Source organism: Heterodontus francisci, chromosome 35 (assembly GCF_036365525.1).
Source record: "Heterodontus francisci isolate sHetFra1 chromosome 35, sHetFra1.hap1, whole genome shotgun sequence".
Lineage (NCBI taxonomy): Eukaryota > Metazoa > Chordata > Chondrichthyes > Heterodontiformes > Heterodontidae > Heterodontus > Heterodontus francisci.
In genome coordinates this window covers 46,486,462-46,504,681 of record NC_090405.1, presented here as the reverse complement: position 1 = coordinate 46,504,681, position 18,220 = coordinate 46,486,462, and the positions used below count along the sequence as shown (strand labels likewise).

Here is an 18,220-nt window from a genome sequence, read left to right as displayed (position 1 = left end):
TCCCTTTTAAGATCTTTGTGTCATTCTGATCAGGTGCTCTTTCTCCTTTATAAATAAGCCCTTGTTCTAACCTGCACCGTTGATTTTTTTTTTCCCTCCATCATAAAGAGCAGTTGAGTGTGATGTATGCATAGAGGAAAAGTGTTTTTTCCATTAGTCATCTGGTATTTTTCTGTAGCTTCTTTGTGTAGTTCTGGAATTCCTTTACAAAAAAAGTTTCAGAAAAGGTTAACGTGATGTAAATTTTGGAAGTCATTAATAACATCATGTCCCGGGCAATAAAAATTGCACCTCCGGTTTAAGGTCATCAGGAAATGGCAGTCAAAAGGGTGCAATGGCCAAGTCATGTTCCAGCTTCGATTATTGGAGAAGAGAATATGTTGGCTCCTTGGCGAATGTTTTTTCAACTACAGTCTCAAAACTGTTCATACCTGGGGCTCTTAAATGCTAGTTCTTTCTCACACTAAAATCTCAAGTGTTACAGCCCTCAATTAGTCAAAGTTAATAAGAAACATTAATCTTGCCTTTGGCACAATTTTTTGCCCACCTGTTGCAATTGCTTACAGCTTGGCACAAATTGAGATTCCAGTTCTGATTGACACCAGTATACCACAAGGCATGAATACAATTCTTAAAAATGGAATGAGAATTTGTTGGTGAGAATCTCTCTCTCTCGAACTTTGACACGTTCCTTCAAAGTTGCAAGTCATGCCAATTCAAGTCTCTTGGTCATCTGCATCCTATGCGTAAATGTCAACAGTTTCCAGCTTTAGGTTGGGACCCACTGGGTTATGTCTACGTATGAATTAGGAACAGGAGTAGGCCATTCGGCCCCTTGAGCCTGCTCCACCATTCAACAAGATCATGGCTGATCTGATTGTAAACTCAAATCCACATTCCCGCCTACCCCTGATAACCTTTCACCCCCTTCTTATCCAGAATCTATCTACCTGTGCCTTAAACATATTCAACGACTCTGCTTCCACTGCCCTTTGAGGATGAGTATTCCAAAGACTCACGACACTCAGAGAGAAAAAAAATTACTCCTCATCTGTCTTAAATGGGCGACCCCTTATTTTGAAACATGACCCTTAGTTCTAGATTCTCCCACAAGGGGAAACATTTTTTCCACATCCTACCTGTCAAGACCCCTCAGGATCTTTTATGTTTCAATTAAGTCACTTCTTACTCTTCTAAACTCCAGGAGATACAAGCCCAGCCTGTCCAACCTTTCCTCATAAGACAATCCGCCCATTCCAGGTATTAGACTAGTAAACCTCCTCTGAACTGCTTCCAAAGCATTTACATCCTTCCTTAAATGACAATACTGTACACAGTACTCTAGTTGTGGTCTCACCAATGCCCTGTATAACTGAAGCATAACCTCCCTACTTTTGTCTTCAATTCCTCTCGCAATCAAACATAACATTCTATTACCTTTCCTAATTACTTGCTGTACCTGCATACTAACATTTTGCAATTCGTGCACTAGGACTCCCAGATCCCTCTACATTTCAGCTCTGCAATCACTCACCATTTGAATAAAACACTTTTTTATTCGTCTTGTCAAAATGGACAATTTTACATTTTCTCCTAGACTGGAGAGTCCAGCTGAAACTTGGGTTACATACATAGGATTACATAGGATATATGGCACAGGAAGATCACGTCGTTGGCACCAGCTAGACCTCATTGTCACAAGGCGAGCCGCCTTAAACAGTGTTCAAATCACACGCAGCTTCCACAGTGCGGACTGCGACACCGACCACTCCCTGGTGTGCAGCAAGGTTAGACTCAGACCAAAGAAGTTGCATCATTCCAAGCAGAAGGGCCACCCGCGCATCAACACGAGCAGAATTTCTCACCCACAGCTGTTACAAAAATTTCTAAATTCACTTGTAACAGCCCTTCAAAACACTCCCACAGGGGATGCTGAGACCAAGTGGGCCCACATCAGAGACGCCATCTATGAGTCAGCTTTGACCACCTACGGCAAAAGTGCGAAGAGAAATGCAGACTGGTTTCAATCTCATAATGAAGAGCTGGAACCTGTCATAGCCGCTAAGCGCATTGCACTTTTGAACTACAAGAAAGCCCCCAGCGATTTAACATCCGCAGCACTTAAAGCAGCCAGAAGTACTGCACAAAGAACAGCTAGGCGTTGCGCAAACGACTACTGGCAACACCTATGCAGTCATATTCAGCTGGCCTCAGACACCGGAAACATCAGAGGAATGTATGATGGCATGAAGAGAGCTCTTGGGCCAACCATCAAGAAGATCACCCCCCTCAAATCTAAATCGGGGGACATAATCACTGACCAACGCAAACAGATGGACCGCTGGGTTGAGCACTACCTAGAACTGTACTCCAGGGAGAATGCTGTCACTGAGACTGCCCTCAATGCAGCCCAGCCTCTACCAGTCATGGATGAGCTGGACATACAGCCAACCAAATCGGAACTCAGTGATGCCATTGATTCCCTAGCCAGCGGAAAAGCCCCTGGGAAGGACAGCATTAGCCCTGAAATAATCAAGAGTGCCAAGCCTGCTATACTCTCAGCACTACATGAACTGCTATGCCTGTGCTGGGACGAGGGAGCAGTACCCCAGGACATGCGCGATGCCAATATCATCACCCTCTATAAAAACAAAGGTGACCGCGGTGACTGCAACAACTACCGTGGAATCTCCCTGCTCAGCATAGTGGGGAAAGTCTTTGCTCGAGTCGCTCTGAACAGGCTCCAGAAGCTGGCCGAGCGCGTCTACCCTGAGGCACAGTGTGGCTTTCGTGCAGAGAGATCGACTATTGACATGCTGTTCTCCCTTCGTCAGATACAGGAGAAATGCCGTGAACAACAGATGCCCCTCTACATTGCTTTCATTGATCTCACCAAAGCCTTTGACCTCGTCAGCAGACGTGGTCTCTTCAGACTACTAGAAAAGATCGGATGTCCACCAAAGCTACTAAGTATCATCACCTCATTCCATGACAATATGAAAGGCACAATTCAACATGGTGGCTCCTCATCAGAGCCCTTTCCTATCCTGAGTGGTGTGAAACAGGGCTGTGTTCTCGCAGCCACACTTTTTGGGATTTTCTTCTCCCTGCTGCTTTCACATGCGTTCAAATCCTCTGAAGAAGGAATTTTCCTCCACACAAGATCAGGGGGCAGGTTGTTCAACCTTGCCCGTCTAAGAGCGAAGTCCAAAGTACGGAAAGTCCTCATCAGAGAACTCCTCTTTGCTGACGATGCTGCTTTAACATCTCACACTGAAGAATGCCTGCAGAGTCTCATCGACAGGTTTGCGTCTGCCTGCAATGAATTTGGCCTAACCATCAGCCTCAAGAAAACGAACATCATGGGGCAGGATGTCAGAAATGCTCCATCCATCAATATTGGCGACCACGCTCTGGAAGTGGTTCAAGAGTTCACCTACCTAGGCTCAACTATCACCAGTAACCTGTCTCTAGATGCAGAAATCAACAAGCGCATGGGTAAGGCTTCCACTGCTATGTCCAGACTGGCCAAGAGAGTGTGGGAAAATGGCGCACTGACACGGAACACAAAAGTCCGAGTGTATCAGGCCTGTGTCCTCAGTACCTTGCTCTACGGCAGCGAGGCCTGGACAACGTATGCCAGCCAAGAGCGACGTCTCAATTCATTCCATCTTCGCTGCCTTCGGAGAATACTTGGCATCAGGTGGCAGGACTATATCTCCAACACAGAAGTCCTTGAAGCGGCCAACACCCCCAGCTTATACACACTACTGAGTCAGCGGCGCTTGAGATGGCTTGGCCATGTGAGCCGCATGGAAGATGGCAGGATCCCCAAAGACACATTGTACAGCGAGCTCGCCACTGGTATCAGACCCACTGGCCGTCCATGTCTCCGTTATAAAGACGTCTGCAAACGCGACATGAAATCGTGTGACATTGATCACAAGTCGTGGGAGTCAGTTGCCAGCATTTGCCAGAGCTGGCGGGCAGCCATAAAGACAGGGCTAAATTGTGGCGAGTCGAAGAGACTTAGTAGTTGGCAGGAAAAAAGACAGAGGCGCAAGGGGAGAGCCAACTGTGCAACAGCCCCAACAAACAAATTTCTCTGCAGCACCTGTGGAAGAGCCTGTCACTCCAGAATTGGCCTTTATAGCCACTCCAGGCGCTGCTTCAGAAACCACTGACCACCTCCAGGCGCGTATCCATTGTCTCTCGAGATAAGGAGGCCCAAAAGAAATGGCACAGGAACAGGCCATTCGGCCCAACCAGTCCATGCCAGCTAACATACCATTAGCCTTCCTAATTGCTTGCTGCACCTGTAATATTAGCCTTCAGTGACTTCTTGACCAGGACACCCAGGTCCCTTTGTGCATTTGCACTTTGTAATCTTTTACCATTTAAGAAATACTCTGCACATCTGTTCCTCCTACCAAAGTGGATAACCTCACATTTTTCTACATTATATTCCATCTGCCATGTTCTTGCCCACTCACTAAGTCTGTCCAAATCCCCTTGAAGCTGCTTTGCATTTTCCTTGTAACACACATTCCCACCTAGTTTTGTATCATCTGTGAACTTGGAAATACTACATTTGATCCCCACATCCAAATCATTGATGTATATTATGAACAGTTGGCGCCCAAGCACTGATCCCTGCGGTACCCCACTAGTCACAGCCTGCCGACGCGAGAATGACCTGTTTATTCCTATTCTCTGCTTTCTGCCTGTTAACCAACCCTTAATCCATGCCAGTCATGAAACAAACATGATTTCCCATTCATAAATCCATGTTGACTATGCCCAATCAGATCATTATTATCCAAGTGTCCATTTATCACATCCTTTAGAATAGATTCTAGCATTTTCCCAATGACTGATGTAAGTCTAACGGGTCTGTAATTCCCTGTTTTCTCCCTCCCTCCCTCCCTTAAATAGTGGGGTGACATTTGCGACCTTCCAATCTGCAGGAACTGCTCCAGAATCTATAGGATTTTGAAAGATGATCACCAATGCATCCACTATCTCCAAAGCTACCTCTTTCAACACTCTGGGATGTAGGATATCAGGTCCTGGGGACTTAACAGCCTTCAGCCCCATTAATTTCTCCAATACAACATTCTTACTAATACTAATTTCCTAGTGCTTGGCTTGCTTTTTTATGGCCTTGCAAACCTGCAGCGCAACTTTTATTGATTGCATTTGTACTCAAAGATCCCTTTGTTCCTCTACCTCACTGAGGCCTACACCTTCCATGTAATGTGACCTTCCTATTCTTTCTGGCAAAATGCACTACCTCACATTTATCAGTGTTGCCCATTCTGCAAGTTTATTTATGTCCTCCTGTAATTTGTTGCAGTCCTCCTCAGTATTGACTGTTCCCTCTGCTCCCAATTTTGTCATCCACAAATTTAGAAGTTGTATTTTTGATTCTAAAGTTCAAATCGTTAATGTTAATTGTGAACAGCACTGGGCCCAGCACTGATCCTGCGAAACACCACTTCCCACCTTCTGTCCCTCTGAATAACTACCCTTTACTCCCATTCTCTGTCTTGAAGCCAGCAAGCAATCCATTCTGCCTCTTGTCGCCGCTGCCACCCCTGGGACTCCGCATTCTCTGACCTTATTCATTAGTCTCTTATGGGGCACCTTATCGACAGCCCTTTGAAAATCCAGCTGAATTACATCTTTTGCATTACCGTTGTCTTCTCTCTGTTGACTCCTCAAAACAAAAAATCAGTAAAGTTGGTCAAGCAAGATTTTTCCTTTTGGAATCCATTCTGACTATTCATTGATCTGTTTTCTGTTTCGAGATGTTCTTCTATTCTGTCCTTTTATAAGGATTCAGTTATTTTTCCAAACACTGATTTTATGTTGACTGGTCTATAATTACCTGGGCATGTTCTGTCCCCCTTCTTAAATATAGGAATTATATTAGCTGGGTTGCTTTTGCAGAGAGCTGGCAAGGACATGATGGGGCTGAATGGCCTCCTTCTGTAACCATTCTACTTGTCAGTCTTCTGGCATTGCACCTTTTTCTAACGAATTATTAAAAATGTTTAACAGTGCCTCTGCTATCTCTTCCCTCGATTCTTTGAAAATACGTGGCTGCAGTCCATCCGGAGAAGGGGCTTTACTCTCTTGGAGTTTGATTAGTTTATTCAGTACATCCCTTTTTAAAAGTTAAATGCACTTATTGCAGTGCTTATCGTATCATTCAATGTCCTGTCTACCTGTTCTTTTTCCCTCGTAAACACCGAAGTAGAATAATTATTTAATATTTCTGCCATCTATTGTTAGCTGTACAGAGCCTTGGTGAGACTGCACCTGGAGTATTGTGTACAGTTTTAGCCACCTTCTCAAAAGAAGGATATACTTACCATAGAGGGAGTACAACAGTGGTTCACCAGACTCATCCCTGGAATGGCAGGATTGTCTTATGAGGACACATAGAGGAAACTGGGCCTGTATTTACTAAAGTTTCGAAGAATGAGAGGTAATCTCATTGAAACGTAGAAAATTCTTACAGGGCACGACAGGGTGGATGTAGATACCATGTTTCCCCTGGCTGGTGAGAACCAGGGGATATAATCTCCAAATAAGGGTTGGCCATTTAAGACTGAGATGAGGAGGAATCTCTTCACTGCGGGTGGTGAACCTTTGAAATTCTCTACCCTGGACGGCTGTGGAAGCTCAGTCATTGAGCATGTTTAAGACAGAAATTGAAAGATTTCTGGAGACAAATGACATCAAGGGATATGGAGATAGCGCGGGAAAGTGGTGTTGAGGTAGATGATCAGCCATGATCTAATTGAATGGCGGAGCAGACTTGACAGGCTGAATGGCCTACTCCTCCTTTGTCCCTACGTATTATCCTGTCCACCCCTTAATGGTCTTATTCCCATGGCAGCTTTCGTTTTTTAATTTATGTGCCTGTAAAATATTTTACCATTTTGTTTTGTTACTTGATAATTTAATTTCATAGTTATACCCTTTGCAGAGGAGAAAGAAAGGAACTTGCAGTTATATATAGTGCCTTTTATAAGCCTGAGTATGCCCCAAAATGCTTCACAGCTGATTAGGTAGTTTTAAAAATGTTACTCTTGGAATATAGAGAAACCTGGCTGCCAGTTTGCGCAAAGCAAGGTCCCTTAAGTAGTGCGATAAATGACCAGCTAATCTGTTTGTCATGCTAGTTGAGGGATAAATATTGGCCAGGACACTAGGGAGAACTCCTTTGCTGCTCTTTGAATAGTGCTGTGGAGTCCACCTAAGCAGGCAGAGAAGGCCTTGGTTTAATGTCTCCCCTGAAAGACAGCACTTCTGACAGTACAGAGCTCCCTCAGTACTGTAACAGTGTCATCCTAGGTTATTACATGACTCTCTGGTATACTGTATCTATTATATAACTTCTGTACTATAGCCTTTATTGTACAACTTCCTCGTACTTTAACCTTTGTTACACAGATCTTCAGTACAGAATCATTAGTGTAGAAGGGGCCATTCGGCCCATCGTGTCTGCACCAGCTCTCTGAAAGAGCAATTCCCTCAGTTCCATTCCCCGCCTTCTCCCCATAACCCTGCACATTCTTCCTTTTCATATAACTGTCTAATTCCCTTTTGAATGCTTCAATTGAACCTGCCTCCACCGCATTCTCAGGCAGCGCATTCCAGACCTTAACCACTTGCTGCGTGAAAAGGTTTTTCCTCATGTCACTTTTGCTTCTCTTCCCAAATACTTTAAAACTGTGCGCCCTCGTTCTCGATTCTTTCATGAGTGGGAACAGTTTCTCTGTCCAGACCCCTCATGATTTTGAATACCTCTATCAAATCACTTCTCAGCCTTCTCTTCAAGGAAAACAGTCCTAACTTCTCCAATCTATCTTCATAACTGAAATTCCTCATTCTCATGAATCTTTTCTGTACTCTCTCCAATGCCCTCACATCTTTCCTCAAGTGTGGCGCCTAGAATTGGACGCAATACTCCAGCTTTGTCCGAACTAGTGTCTTATACAAGTTCTGTACTCTATGCCCCTATTAATGAAGCCCAGGATACTGTATGCTTTATTAACCACTCTCTCAACCTGTCCTGCCACCTTCAATGACTTATGCACATGTACACCCAGGTCCCTCTGCTCCTGCACCCCCTTTAGAATTGTGCCCTTTATTTTATATTGTGTTTCCATGTTCTTCCTACCGAAATGAATCACTTCGCATTTCTCTGCATTGAACTTCGTCTGCTACTTGTCTGTCCATTCCACCAACTTGTCTATGTCCTTTTGAAGTTCTGCACTATCCTCCTCACAGTTCACAAGTTTTGTATCATCTGCAAACTTTGAAATTGTGCCCTGTACACCAAGGTCTACGTCATTAATATATATCAGGAAAAACAAGGGTCCCAACACTGACCCCGAGGGAACTCCACTACAAATCTTCCTCCAGCCTGAAAGACATCCATTAACCACTACTTTGTTTCCTGTCACTCAGCCAATTTTGTATCTGTGTTGCTGCCGTCCCTTTTATTACATAAGCTACAAGTTTGCTCGCAAGTCTGTTGTGTGGCACTGTATCAAACTCATTTTGAAAGTCCATGTACACCACATCAGCATTGCCCTCATCAACGTTCTCTGTTACCTCCTCAAAAAACTCCAAATTCAATCTGATTTTCCGTTATGAAATCCATGTTGGCTTTCCTCAATTAACTCGCATTTGTCCATGTGGCTATTGATTTTGGCCCAAATTATTTTTTCTAGAAGTTTTCCCACCACCAATGTTAAACTGACTAACCTGTAGTTGCTGGGCTTATCTTTACACCCTTTTTTGAACAAGAATGTGACATTTGCAATTCTCCAGTCCTCTGGCGCCAGCTGTGAGTCTAAGGAAGACTGAAAAATTATGGTCAGTGCCTCTGTGATTTCCACCCTCACTTCCCTCCGTATCCTTGGATGCATCTCATCCGGCCCTGGTGCTTTATCCACTTTAAGTACAGACAGCCTATCTGATACTACTTTATCAATTTTAAACCCCTTCAGTGTCGGACTTACCTCTTTAAACATTGCCTGGGTTGCATCATCTTCCTTGGTAAAGACAGATGCAAAGTATTCATTTAATACCTCTGCTATGTCCTCTGCTATGTCCTCTGCCTCCATGTGTAAATCCCCCTTCTACTCCCTAATTGGTCTTACTCCTCCTTTTACCACCCTTTTTCTATTTATACCATAACGTCTGTTACACAATAATACAGCTGAACCTAGTACTCTGTCTGTGTACATGCACTTTCCAAAAGAGTCCACAGGGTTGCAAGGGGTGAGCCAGCGAGCTCAACTGGACTGCAGCACCCCAACTGGTGCGCTGGCTGAGACCTATAGACTCTAACACAAGACAGAACTTATGAGCTTTCCTATTATTTTGGAATGCTCTCTGCCTCACTTTCACACTCAACGTTCTGTAATTTCCGACATAACACCATCATGGGAGCTCTGCAACTGTTGGAGAAACTCTATCTTTTTTTATTTGTTCAAGGGATGTGGGCATCGCTGGCAAGGCCAGCATTTAGTGCCCATCCCTAATTGCCCTTGAGAAACTGAGTGGCTTACGAGGGCATTTCAGGGTCAACCACATTGCTGAGAGTCTGGAGTCACATGTAGACCAGACCAGCTAAGGACGGCAGATTTCATTCCCTAAACTACATTCGTGAACCAGATGGGTTTTTACAAAAATTGACTGGTTTCCTGGTCACCATTAGACTAGCTTTTTAATTCCAGATTTTTTTCATTAATTGAATTCAGATAGCACCATCTGCCTCGGTGGGATTCGAACCAGTGTTCCCAAGGCTTTAGCCTTGGCCTCTGGATTATTAGTCCAGTGACACTTCCACTACGCCACCATCATGACCTTCCTGAAGCAACTAGGGATGAGCAGTAAATGCAGCTTTACTGCTGTTGCCCACATCCTGAGAACAAATGAGTAAGGGTGTTCTGGTGAGGATGTGTCAGTGAAGCTGTTCTTGGCTTTGGCTCATATTGCAGGGAGAAAGCTTCTGGGTCCTGCCTAACCACCTCTGCCACAGTGACCTAGAAATCAAGTCTTTCATACTTATGAGATGTCCTAAAGCACTTCACACACAACTAATTACTCAATCTGTGCACAGCAAGGTGACTAACTGGTTAATCGCTGTTAGTTGAGGGATTGATATTGTCCAGGCACTGGGAGAACACTGCTCTTGTAAAAGTGTCACAAAACCTTTTCTGTACACCTGCAGGACATCAGTTTAATGTCTCATCAGAAAGACGGTACTTCTGACAATGCAGCACCCTCTCTCCTGCGCTGACATGTCAGAAGTGTCAATCTAGGTTGTGTGTTCAAGTTCTGGAGTGGGTCTTGAACCCTACAACCTTATGATGCAGCGGCAGCAGAGTGGCTTGGGTTTTCCCAGTGTTCAGTTTGTACTAAATACCATAAAGCCAATTGCTTCATTGGATTTTACATGTCTTTTCCTGATTAGTTTATCCTTTTCTTTCCAAATTTCCAGACTTACCAGATACTCCTGTTGACTTGGTGATCAATTGCCTTGACTGTCACGAGAACCCGTTTCTTCGCGAGCAGCCATGGTACAGAGCAGCTGTTGAATGGGCCAACCAGAATCGGGCACCTGTGCTGAGCATCGACCCGCCTGTGGGTGAATTGGAGCACGTCATTGACGCCAAATGGTCTTTAGTTCTCGGCCTGCCTTTACCACTGGGGGAAAGTGCTGGACGGGTATATCTCTGTGATATTGGAATACCAAAGAAGGTTTTCCAGGAAGTGGGAATCTCCTATCACTCGCCGTTTGGCTGCAAGTTTGTTATACCTTTGCACTCAGCATAATCGTCTAATGCACAGGAGGAGAGAAACACACATGCCATAAAACATCTCAGCAACTAGCGGAAATAAGAGTACGGAGAAGCGTTAGAAGCCTTAATGTACAAATGACTTGGATTTAAATAATCTTTATTGTTACAGGAAATGGTTTGAAGCAGGGAAAGCAAGTGTCCTGTTGCGACTGGTGCCATACCACGTTCCAATAAGGGATGACCGCGCAAAAGGTTGCAGTTATGTCTTGTTCCAACACGCGTTACTGTGCCTTTATTGAGAAGGCTGTGCATGGTACTGTTCATTACATTTGCAAGAGTTTTTGGCAAGGGTGAAATAGGCACCACCCATGAGTGAGTTTGCCTTGTTGAATATTCCCACTATTCAACCGATTACTTTGATGGGGGTGGGGAATTGGAACTGCTGTCTTAAGTGTGAGCAAGCTTGAAGTTGCAAGAAGTTCATACAAAAAAAGTAGTAATTGTCGCATTTGCGGTTTCCTTCAAATTCTATGCACCATTTCGAAGTAATCACTGATGGGTTTTTTTTTCATAGTGCTAATGGCTTAAAACAATGCTTTGAAACCCTGTGTTTTTATGCAGTTGATGTGTGCATTTGTGGTGAAACACCAGCTTTTTATACTACAGAGAAGATCAAAATGCCTGTAGTGTTTGTGATCTTTCGTTTGCACTAATAGTGCCCCCTTGTGCAGCAGAGGCTTGAAAGCGGCTCCTGTGGAGATGCAGTTTTAGGTGGATAAAAAGCTGGGTGGAGTAGCTACAGTCTTAGTAGTTCCCAGTCATCCCCAATACAGGAGGAGCCCTGATGGCATCAGCTGCATTCCTGCCAATACTAGAAATTTGAGCTGACCAGATATGAAACAATTTTGAATGTAATAGACTGCAGTGTCTTAAGACTGAACAAGGATTCAACCTTGTTAGCATAGGTTTTTAGATGGGTCCATAGCACTGAATGTTTCTGTACGTCTTCTATTGTCAGGTGTCAATTTAATAGACCTACCAGTTGGAGGGAAGGTATCACGAGGGCTCGTTTTGTTTGCCAAGTAGGTTGTTTAAATCAGTCGCAAGTGTTCACACAATAGTTGATGACCATTAGTTAAGTAAGTATTTTTCTTAAAACTCAATATTGAATTTGATGCTTTCAGCACCTGGGTTTTTTTGGGCCAGGGCAAAGCCTAACATCCTACTTAGAAATGCAGCTGATGGGAGGAAGTGAGATGTGTTGAAAGTCAAGCTGAACTCGCATATGTAGAACAACTTAGAATAGAACGTCAAAATTCTTTGTTAGATATGTATGTGAAGCTGGAGCCAGCAGAATGATCACACCTTCATTGTGCTCCTAATCTGTTGAAGTATTTCTAAAGACTTTTTTTTTTGCATGACCAGATTAGCATAGAAACTATTTTGTGGTATTACAGATGATGAGCATTCTAAGTAGGTTCATTAAAGTGGTATGTGGGAGTTTTTATTTTTCCACTAAAGCTATTTTCACAAAAGCCCAAAGATGTCCTTCAGATATCCACAACCTCGTACCTTCCTGTTCCGTCTTTTATTTTATTGTGTGTTCCTTTCTTCACCATTACAATAGCAGCGAAAGTCGCTGTCCTTGTTGCTTTAGTTTGGCTACCTTTTGGTTCTTCAATTGCCACGTGAATAGTCATCAAAAATGCACACGGTTCAACCTGAAAGTTGTATTTGTGTTCTTGAGTGTAGATAAATTCTTTGTTCCTCAACTCCCAGTACTTCATTCCCCATCTCATTGTTGTTGCTTGGACAATCTTACCTGGTCACTAGAAAATATGGGAGTTGAAGGAGGGATGATAATTCCAGAGAAATTGCAGTTTCCTAATGTTTATGAACAACCACTGAACATTCTTTGGAGTGCAGAAATGCAGCTTCTTGAATGGAACAAGGCTATCCATAGCTTAAATTTCCTTTGTGAAGACATAGATATAGTTTCAGCTTTACTGCTGACAATTTTCTGTGAATGAGAGAGTCAGTCTTCTTTGAAGATGCACACTTGGTCTTCTTTCTATGCAATATTCTTGACAGTACAATTTGGCAATATTGCAAGTATCAATATTTCAAGAGGCTGAGGAAGATTTTGATTTGCAAACAATTTTTAAAAACTGTTACAAGTTCTACTTCTCTCAACTGCCTCCTGTAAGATGCCAACTGTTGCATGACGTCGGTCTCCGTATTTTAATATTTGCCCAAATCTCTGGTAGCACAACGGCAATAATTACCTTTCACAGCTTTGAAGGACGTGGTTGCCTACACAATGTGATGACGTTTTGAACCAGTTTAACTGTTTATTGGAATGCCAGCAATGATTCTTGCATGCCTCTCTCTGCCTTGAGCAGCAGTGGTCGGTAAGACTTGGAGTTCAGTCTGCAGCTTGAATCGAGCCATCATAAAGAATTAAGTTAATTTCAACAATTTGTTTGCCTAGCTTAATTGTTTTATTTTGGAGGTGAAGTGTTTTCATTTAAGTGGCGAATGTGGATGGTCTCATTTTAGGGGAAGGAGTTTGAAGCCTGACGACACTTAACATTGCACCCTTGCTGTAGTAAGTTTGCCCAAGGACCCTGGTTTAGTGTCTGACAATTCAGCCCCCTTTTAGTTTCATGTTCAAAACTGATGCAGTGGCAACAATATACCTATTTCTCAGAACCACAAATTCTTTGCCACTGTCTGTATTATTTAGGCTAAATGAATAACATTTGCCTGCTGTTGAGCCATTCTTCTATGATCCTTGAGCACAACAGTAGAGAAGTCTCATTTTATGCAATCCATTGTGTAACTTAACGCTTGTGGTGTTTAAAAGGACAAAACTTCTGTGCATGTTTTTCATTGACAAGAATGTAGGGAAACAAGCATTACTTACATTAGTAGAAGCATACTTTTGAAGAAAGTGTGCGATTTTGTTTAAGGACTGGAGACGGTGCATGCAGAGCTTTGCACAGTGCATCACATTCTTTTTGAAGAAAATCTGAATCAAACTGCTTCGAGTTTGCGCTACAAATAGACAATATTTTAGTAAAGCTATTTTTGCGTGCAAGTGCTGTCCACTCGAGCTTTAGGCAGTGGCTGCCTTTGTCAATCATATCCCATTTTTAAGCCAAATAATGTGTTTTTTTAAAAGTTTAATTTTCTTTAGGTGGATTCCCATAGTCTACAAAAATGGACGATACACCATGACACTGACTACACTATGCTTGGGGTGGTGATGAAAATGTAAGCCAGATCCATGTCACGCTATTTCAAAAAGTACTGTAATAACACCAAGCCCTCAATACCCTTAGCTCATTGTTCACAGCAGTCGAGCGGAATCCAAACATCCTGGTGCTTTTGTTCCAAGCAGAGAGAAAACATGGGCCGTTTTCCAAAGTATACCACCCCATGCTTTAGTGAGCACTCTGGTTTGATGCCACAGCACTTCATTTCCTTTCTTCCCGATCCCAGATGACCATAATGGCCCTGTACGAGGAGTATGTCGTACTTTTGGCCTGGGATTCAAGTTGAGCACTTGGACAGAGCTTTTTTACAAGTCCCTGCAGTGGAGATTCTTGCATAAAGGGAGGAAGAACAGAGGCCTAGATTATTCTTTGCTTATTTAAAAAAAATAATAAATTCTATCCAGTTTGCCAGATTTAAGAGACCTCAACCTTTCAGGTCATTTTATGTTATGGCAGCACTGATTTGCGGAGTCAGGAAGTTGTGAAGAAGTCAAGTCCTATTTTAGTTCTGTAAAATGAAGCAAATGGTTATTTTAGTGATTTGTATTAGATCAACAGTGAAAGGCGATGACAAACAACTTGAATTATCCAATATGTAGTTCCTTGCCTTACTTTGTTTTTGCACACAGAAACCATTAAACTCCTTCCCGCTTCTAGAGGGAATATTGCTAGCCTCAGGACGCCAAATTATGCACAGTTGACTGAAATGCACAGCAAGATCCACGAAAGAGCACAAAGCTTCCTGAGTTGGGGTATGTTACTGCGCATCACAAGCTGTTGCATCTTCGATGATGCCTTGGTGATGGAATGCAGCATGTGTTGTGGCACTGGACCACCCAGGCTGAGCTATTCCAGGTCGGCCTTCCAGTGTATGCTAACTGCCTTTATTACCATCAGAGTTCTTGTATTAGAGAGGACGGGGGAGAAAAAAAGTTAAACTTCCCACTCCTGACCAATCTCCAGTTTCACTCCAGTGCAAAGTACTGGTGTGTGGGATGTTGAGTGAGGACAGGTGTGCAGCTGGAAAAACCTGCCAAAATTCATTTTCCAGCTCAATCATGAAGAATGGCTACTTGGTGAAGGACTGGAGAGCTACAGGAATTGTACACCAAAAGTTGGAAAGAAATTTGAGAAGTTATTGTTCAAACAGAAGTAATTGTGTCTGTGTGTTGGTGACTGTTTTGCTGTCTGCTGAAGCATGAGAGCTTTACAAGTACATATAGTTCCACTCCTTAAGCCAGTCAATCTAATTTAGTGGGAAAGGTTGCTAACAGTCTCTTCATAGTGGCCTACAGCTGCCCAGAGTGGGGTGAAATGTCCTTTATTTAAACTTATCACTGTGAATGAAATGATCAAAATGGAACAAATGTTGAACACGTAGTCAATTCACTGGGACCAAGCATTTCCCTAAAAGTCCTCGTTCGATCACTACAGCTTATGAAACTTGATTCTTACAGTATTTCAACATTAATGCATAATTTTTCCTTTTTTTTGTTAGTGTTTACAAATCTTACAGGCACATTCTGCACCACCAATAACTTTAGGGAAGGAATGCCCCCCCCCCCCCCCCCCCCAAACAGTCGCACATGTGCTCAATGGAAGTGCATCATCAGCCAAGCTTTGGGGAGTATATTGCGTTACTGCAGTGTTAAATATTGTACTGTGATGCAAGCACAAGTGGTCACCGGTGCTGCTTTCCTCCCCACTCACCCCCTTGCTTCTTTGTATTGCAGTTGCTATATCTAGTCGCTTCTTGGAAAAACCTCTGTTGTTCATTGGAAATTGATTTTTTTAACTGAATAAAGAATTAAATAGACTGGGTATACTGTGACGTGGTGATCTTTTGAGTAAATGTGGATATTTTTCAAAAACAAGTGAAAGCATTCACTCACCTTTTGTTAGTTGATTTAAATATTGAAGGCAACTTACGTGCTAATTCAGACAGCATCTCCTGTCTGTAATTCTTGCTATGTAGTTTTCAGCTAGCTTGAAGGCTGGACATTGAGCACTAGAACCAGAGCTGATGCATGTCACACTTGTGCTGTACCAGTTTCTTGTAGTTATAAGGTCGCTACTCTGAGTAATTGTGACCAAGATGCTTTGTGGATGTGTTCTTGCTTTGATGTTGACTAACGTTTACAGAATGTAAATCTGTTGTCTCAAGATTTTCAATCCAAATACTGTCCTGCGTTCTGGAAGGTACGTGACTTCTTTGATGCAACTAAAGAAAGCACTAAATAAAATTGAGAGTTTCTGTTGGACTGGTCTTTTATTCTGAATCTGTCAGTTTACTGAAGGGTGTAATTCCAGGCATAGAAAGAAAAATTGGGAATGCTAGATATTGGAAATAAAAACAACACTTGGCTGCTATTTAAATAATAAAACATATGAACAAGGAAGACAGGAACAGACAAGCTGGTCAAGCCCAGGGCTCAGCAATATGTCTGTAGTATATATTTTGAGGTCTGTGGTTTCCATCTGGTCCGCCAATCCTCTGTGACTGACAGTGGGCTGCCCGTGGCTTGGCTTTCATTGACTGCTCTCCTATTGAAATGTTCGTCGGGCAAAGGAGGTTGGCGGGACCTGCCTGTGATTGTTCCGTGTCTGTAACTGACAGTAGGCTGCCAAGGTGGGGTGAGCGCTAATTGGTGGTTCGCGGCACAGGCATCCTAGGATCAGCTGCCCCTGCTGTTTTCACATGGTTCAGGGAGTCAGCGGGAATGGCTGCTACCGGGTGGGAGGAGAGAGAAAGGAAGTGACCGAGGGGCGAGGAGGAAGTGGGCCAGCACACAGCCAGCAGTGAGGAAGCGTGGAGAGTCGGGCAGCCCTTTAAACAGACATCGTCCCAAGGAGGAGAGTCATGGAGTTAAACAGCACAAACCAGGTCCTTTGGCCATTGCGTCTGCACTGACCATCAAGCACCCATTCAATCTAATCCCATTTTCCCGCACTTGTCCCGTAGCCTTGTATGCTGTGGCGTTTCAGGTGCTCATCTAAATATTACAATGTTGTGAGGGTACCTGCCTCTACCACCCCCTAAGGCAGTGTGTTCCAGATACCAACCACTCTGTGTGAAATTTTTTTTCCCTCAAATCCCCTCTAAACCTCCTGCTCCTTACCTTAAATCTATGCCCCTTGGTTATTGACACCTTCGCTAAGAGAAAAATTTTCTTTCTATCTATCCTATCAATGCCCCTAATAATTTTGTATACCTCTAACAGGTCCCTCCTTAACCTTCTTTGCTCCAAGGAAAACAACCCTACGCTTTCCAGTCTCTCTTCATAGCTGAAACGCTCCAGCCCAGGTAACATCCTGGTGAATCTCCTCTGCACTCTCCAGTGCAATCACATCTTTCCTATCGTTCGGTGACCAGAACTGTACTCCAGCTGTGGCCTAACTAGCATTTTATACAGCTCCATCATAACCTCCCTGCTCTGATATTCTCTGCCTCAACTAATAAAGGCAAGTATCCCATATGTCTTCCTAACCACCTTATCTACCTGGGTTGCTGCCTTCAGTGATCGATGGACAAGTACACCAAGGTCCCTCTGTATTTCCTAGGGTCCTACCATCCATTGTATTTTCCCTTGCCTTGTTCGTCCTCCCAAAATGCTTCACCTCCCACTTCTCAGGATTAAATTCCATTTACCACTGCTCCGCCCATCTATATCATCCTGTAATTTAAGGCTTTCCTCCTCACTTTTGACGACCCCACCAATTTTTGTGTCATCTGCGAGCATACTGATTCACATCTAAATCATTAATGTATACCACAAACAGTAAGGGTCCCACCACCGATCCTTGTGGTACATCACTGGTCACAGGCTTCCACTCGCAAAAACAACCCTCGACCATTACCCTCTGCCTCCTTCTCTCAGCCAATTTTGGATCTAATTTGCCAAATTGCCCTGGATGCCATGGGTTCTGACCTTAATCAATCTCCCATGTGGTATCTTATGAAAAGTTTTACTGAAGTCCACGTAGACTACATCAACTGCTTCACGTTCATCTAGACATTTTGTCACCTCGAAAAATTCAATCAAGTTTGTTAGTCATGATCTCCCTCTGTCAAAGCCAAGCTGACTATCCCTGATTAATCCCTGAGAGGGAGGG

The 18,220-nt window shown here is 43.4% G+C and overlaps 1 protein-coding gene across 3 annotated transcripts in view; it reads left to right on the top strand.

Moving 5' to 3' along the window:
• Window positions 1–16,358, top strand: part of edc3 (enhancer of mRNA decapping 3 homolog (S. cerevisiae)) — a 99,360-nt gene extending 83,002 nt beyond the window's left edge. For all 3 annotated transcript variants that reach the window (XM_068015454.1, XM_068015456.1, XM_068015455.1), the window contains exon 7: window positions 10,529–16,358. In XM_068015454.1, coding sequence (XP_067871555.1) covers window positions 10,529–10,863 — 335 coding nt within the window. In that variant the 3' untranslated portion in view covers window positions 10,864–16,358. The remainder of the gene's footprint in view (window positions 1–10,528) is intronic.
• The last annotated feature ends 1,862 nt before the right edge of the window (window positions 16,359–18,220 follow it).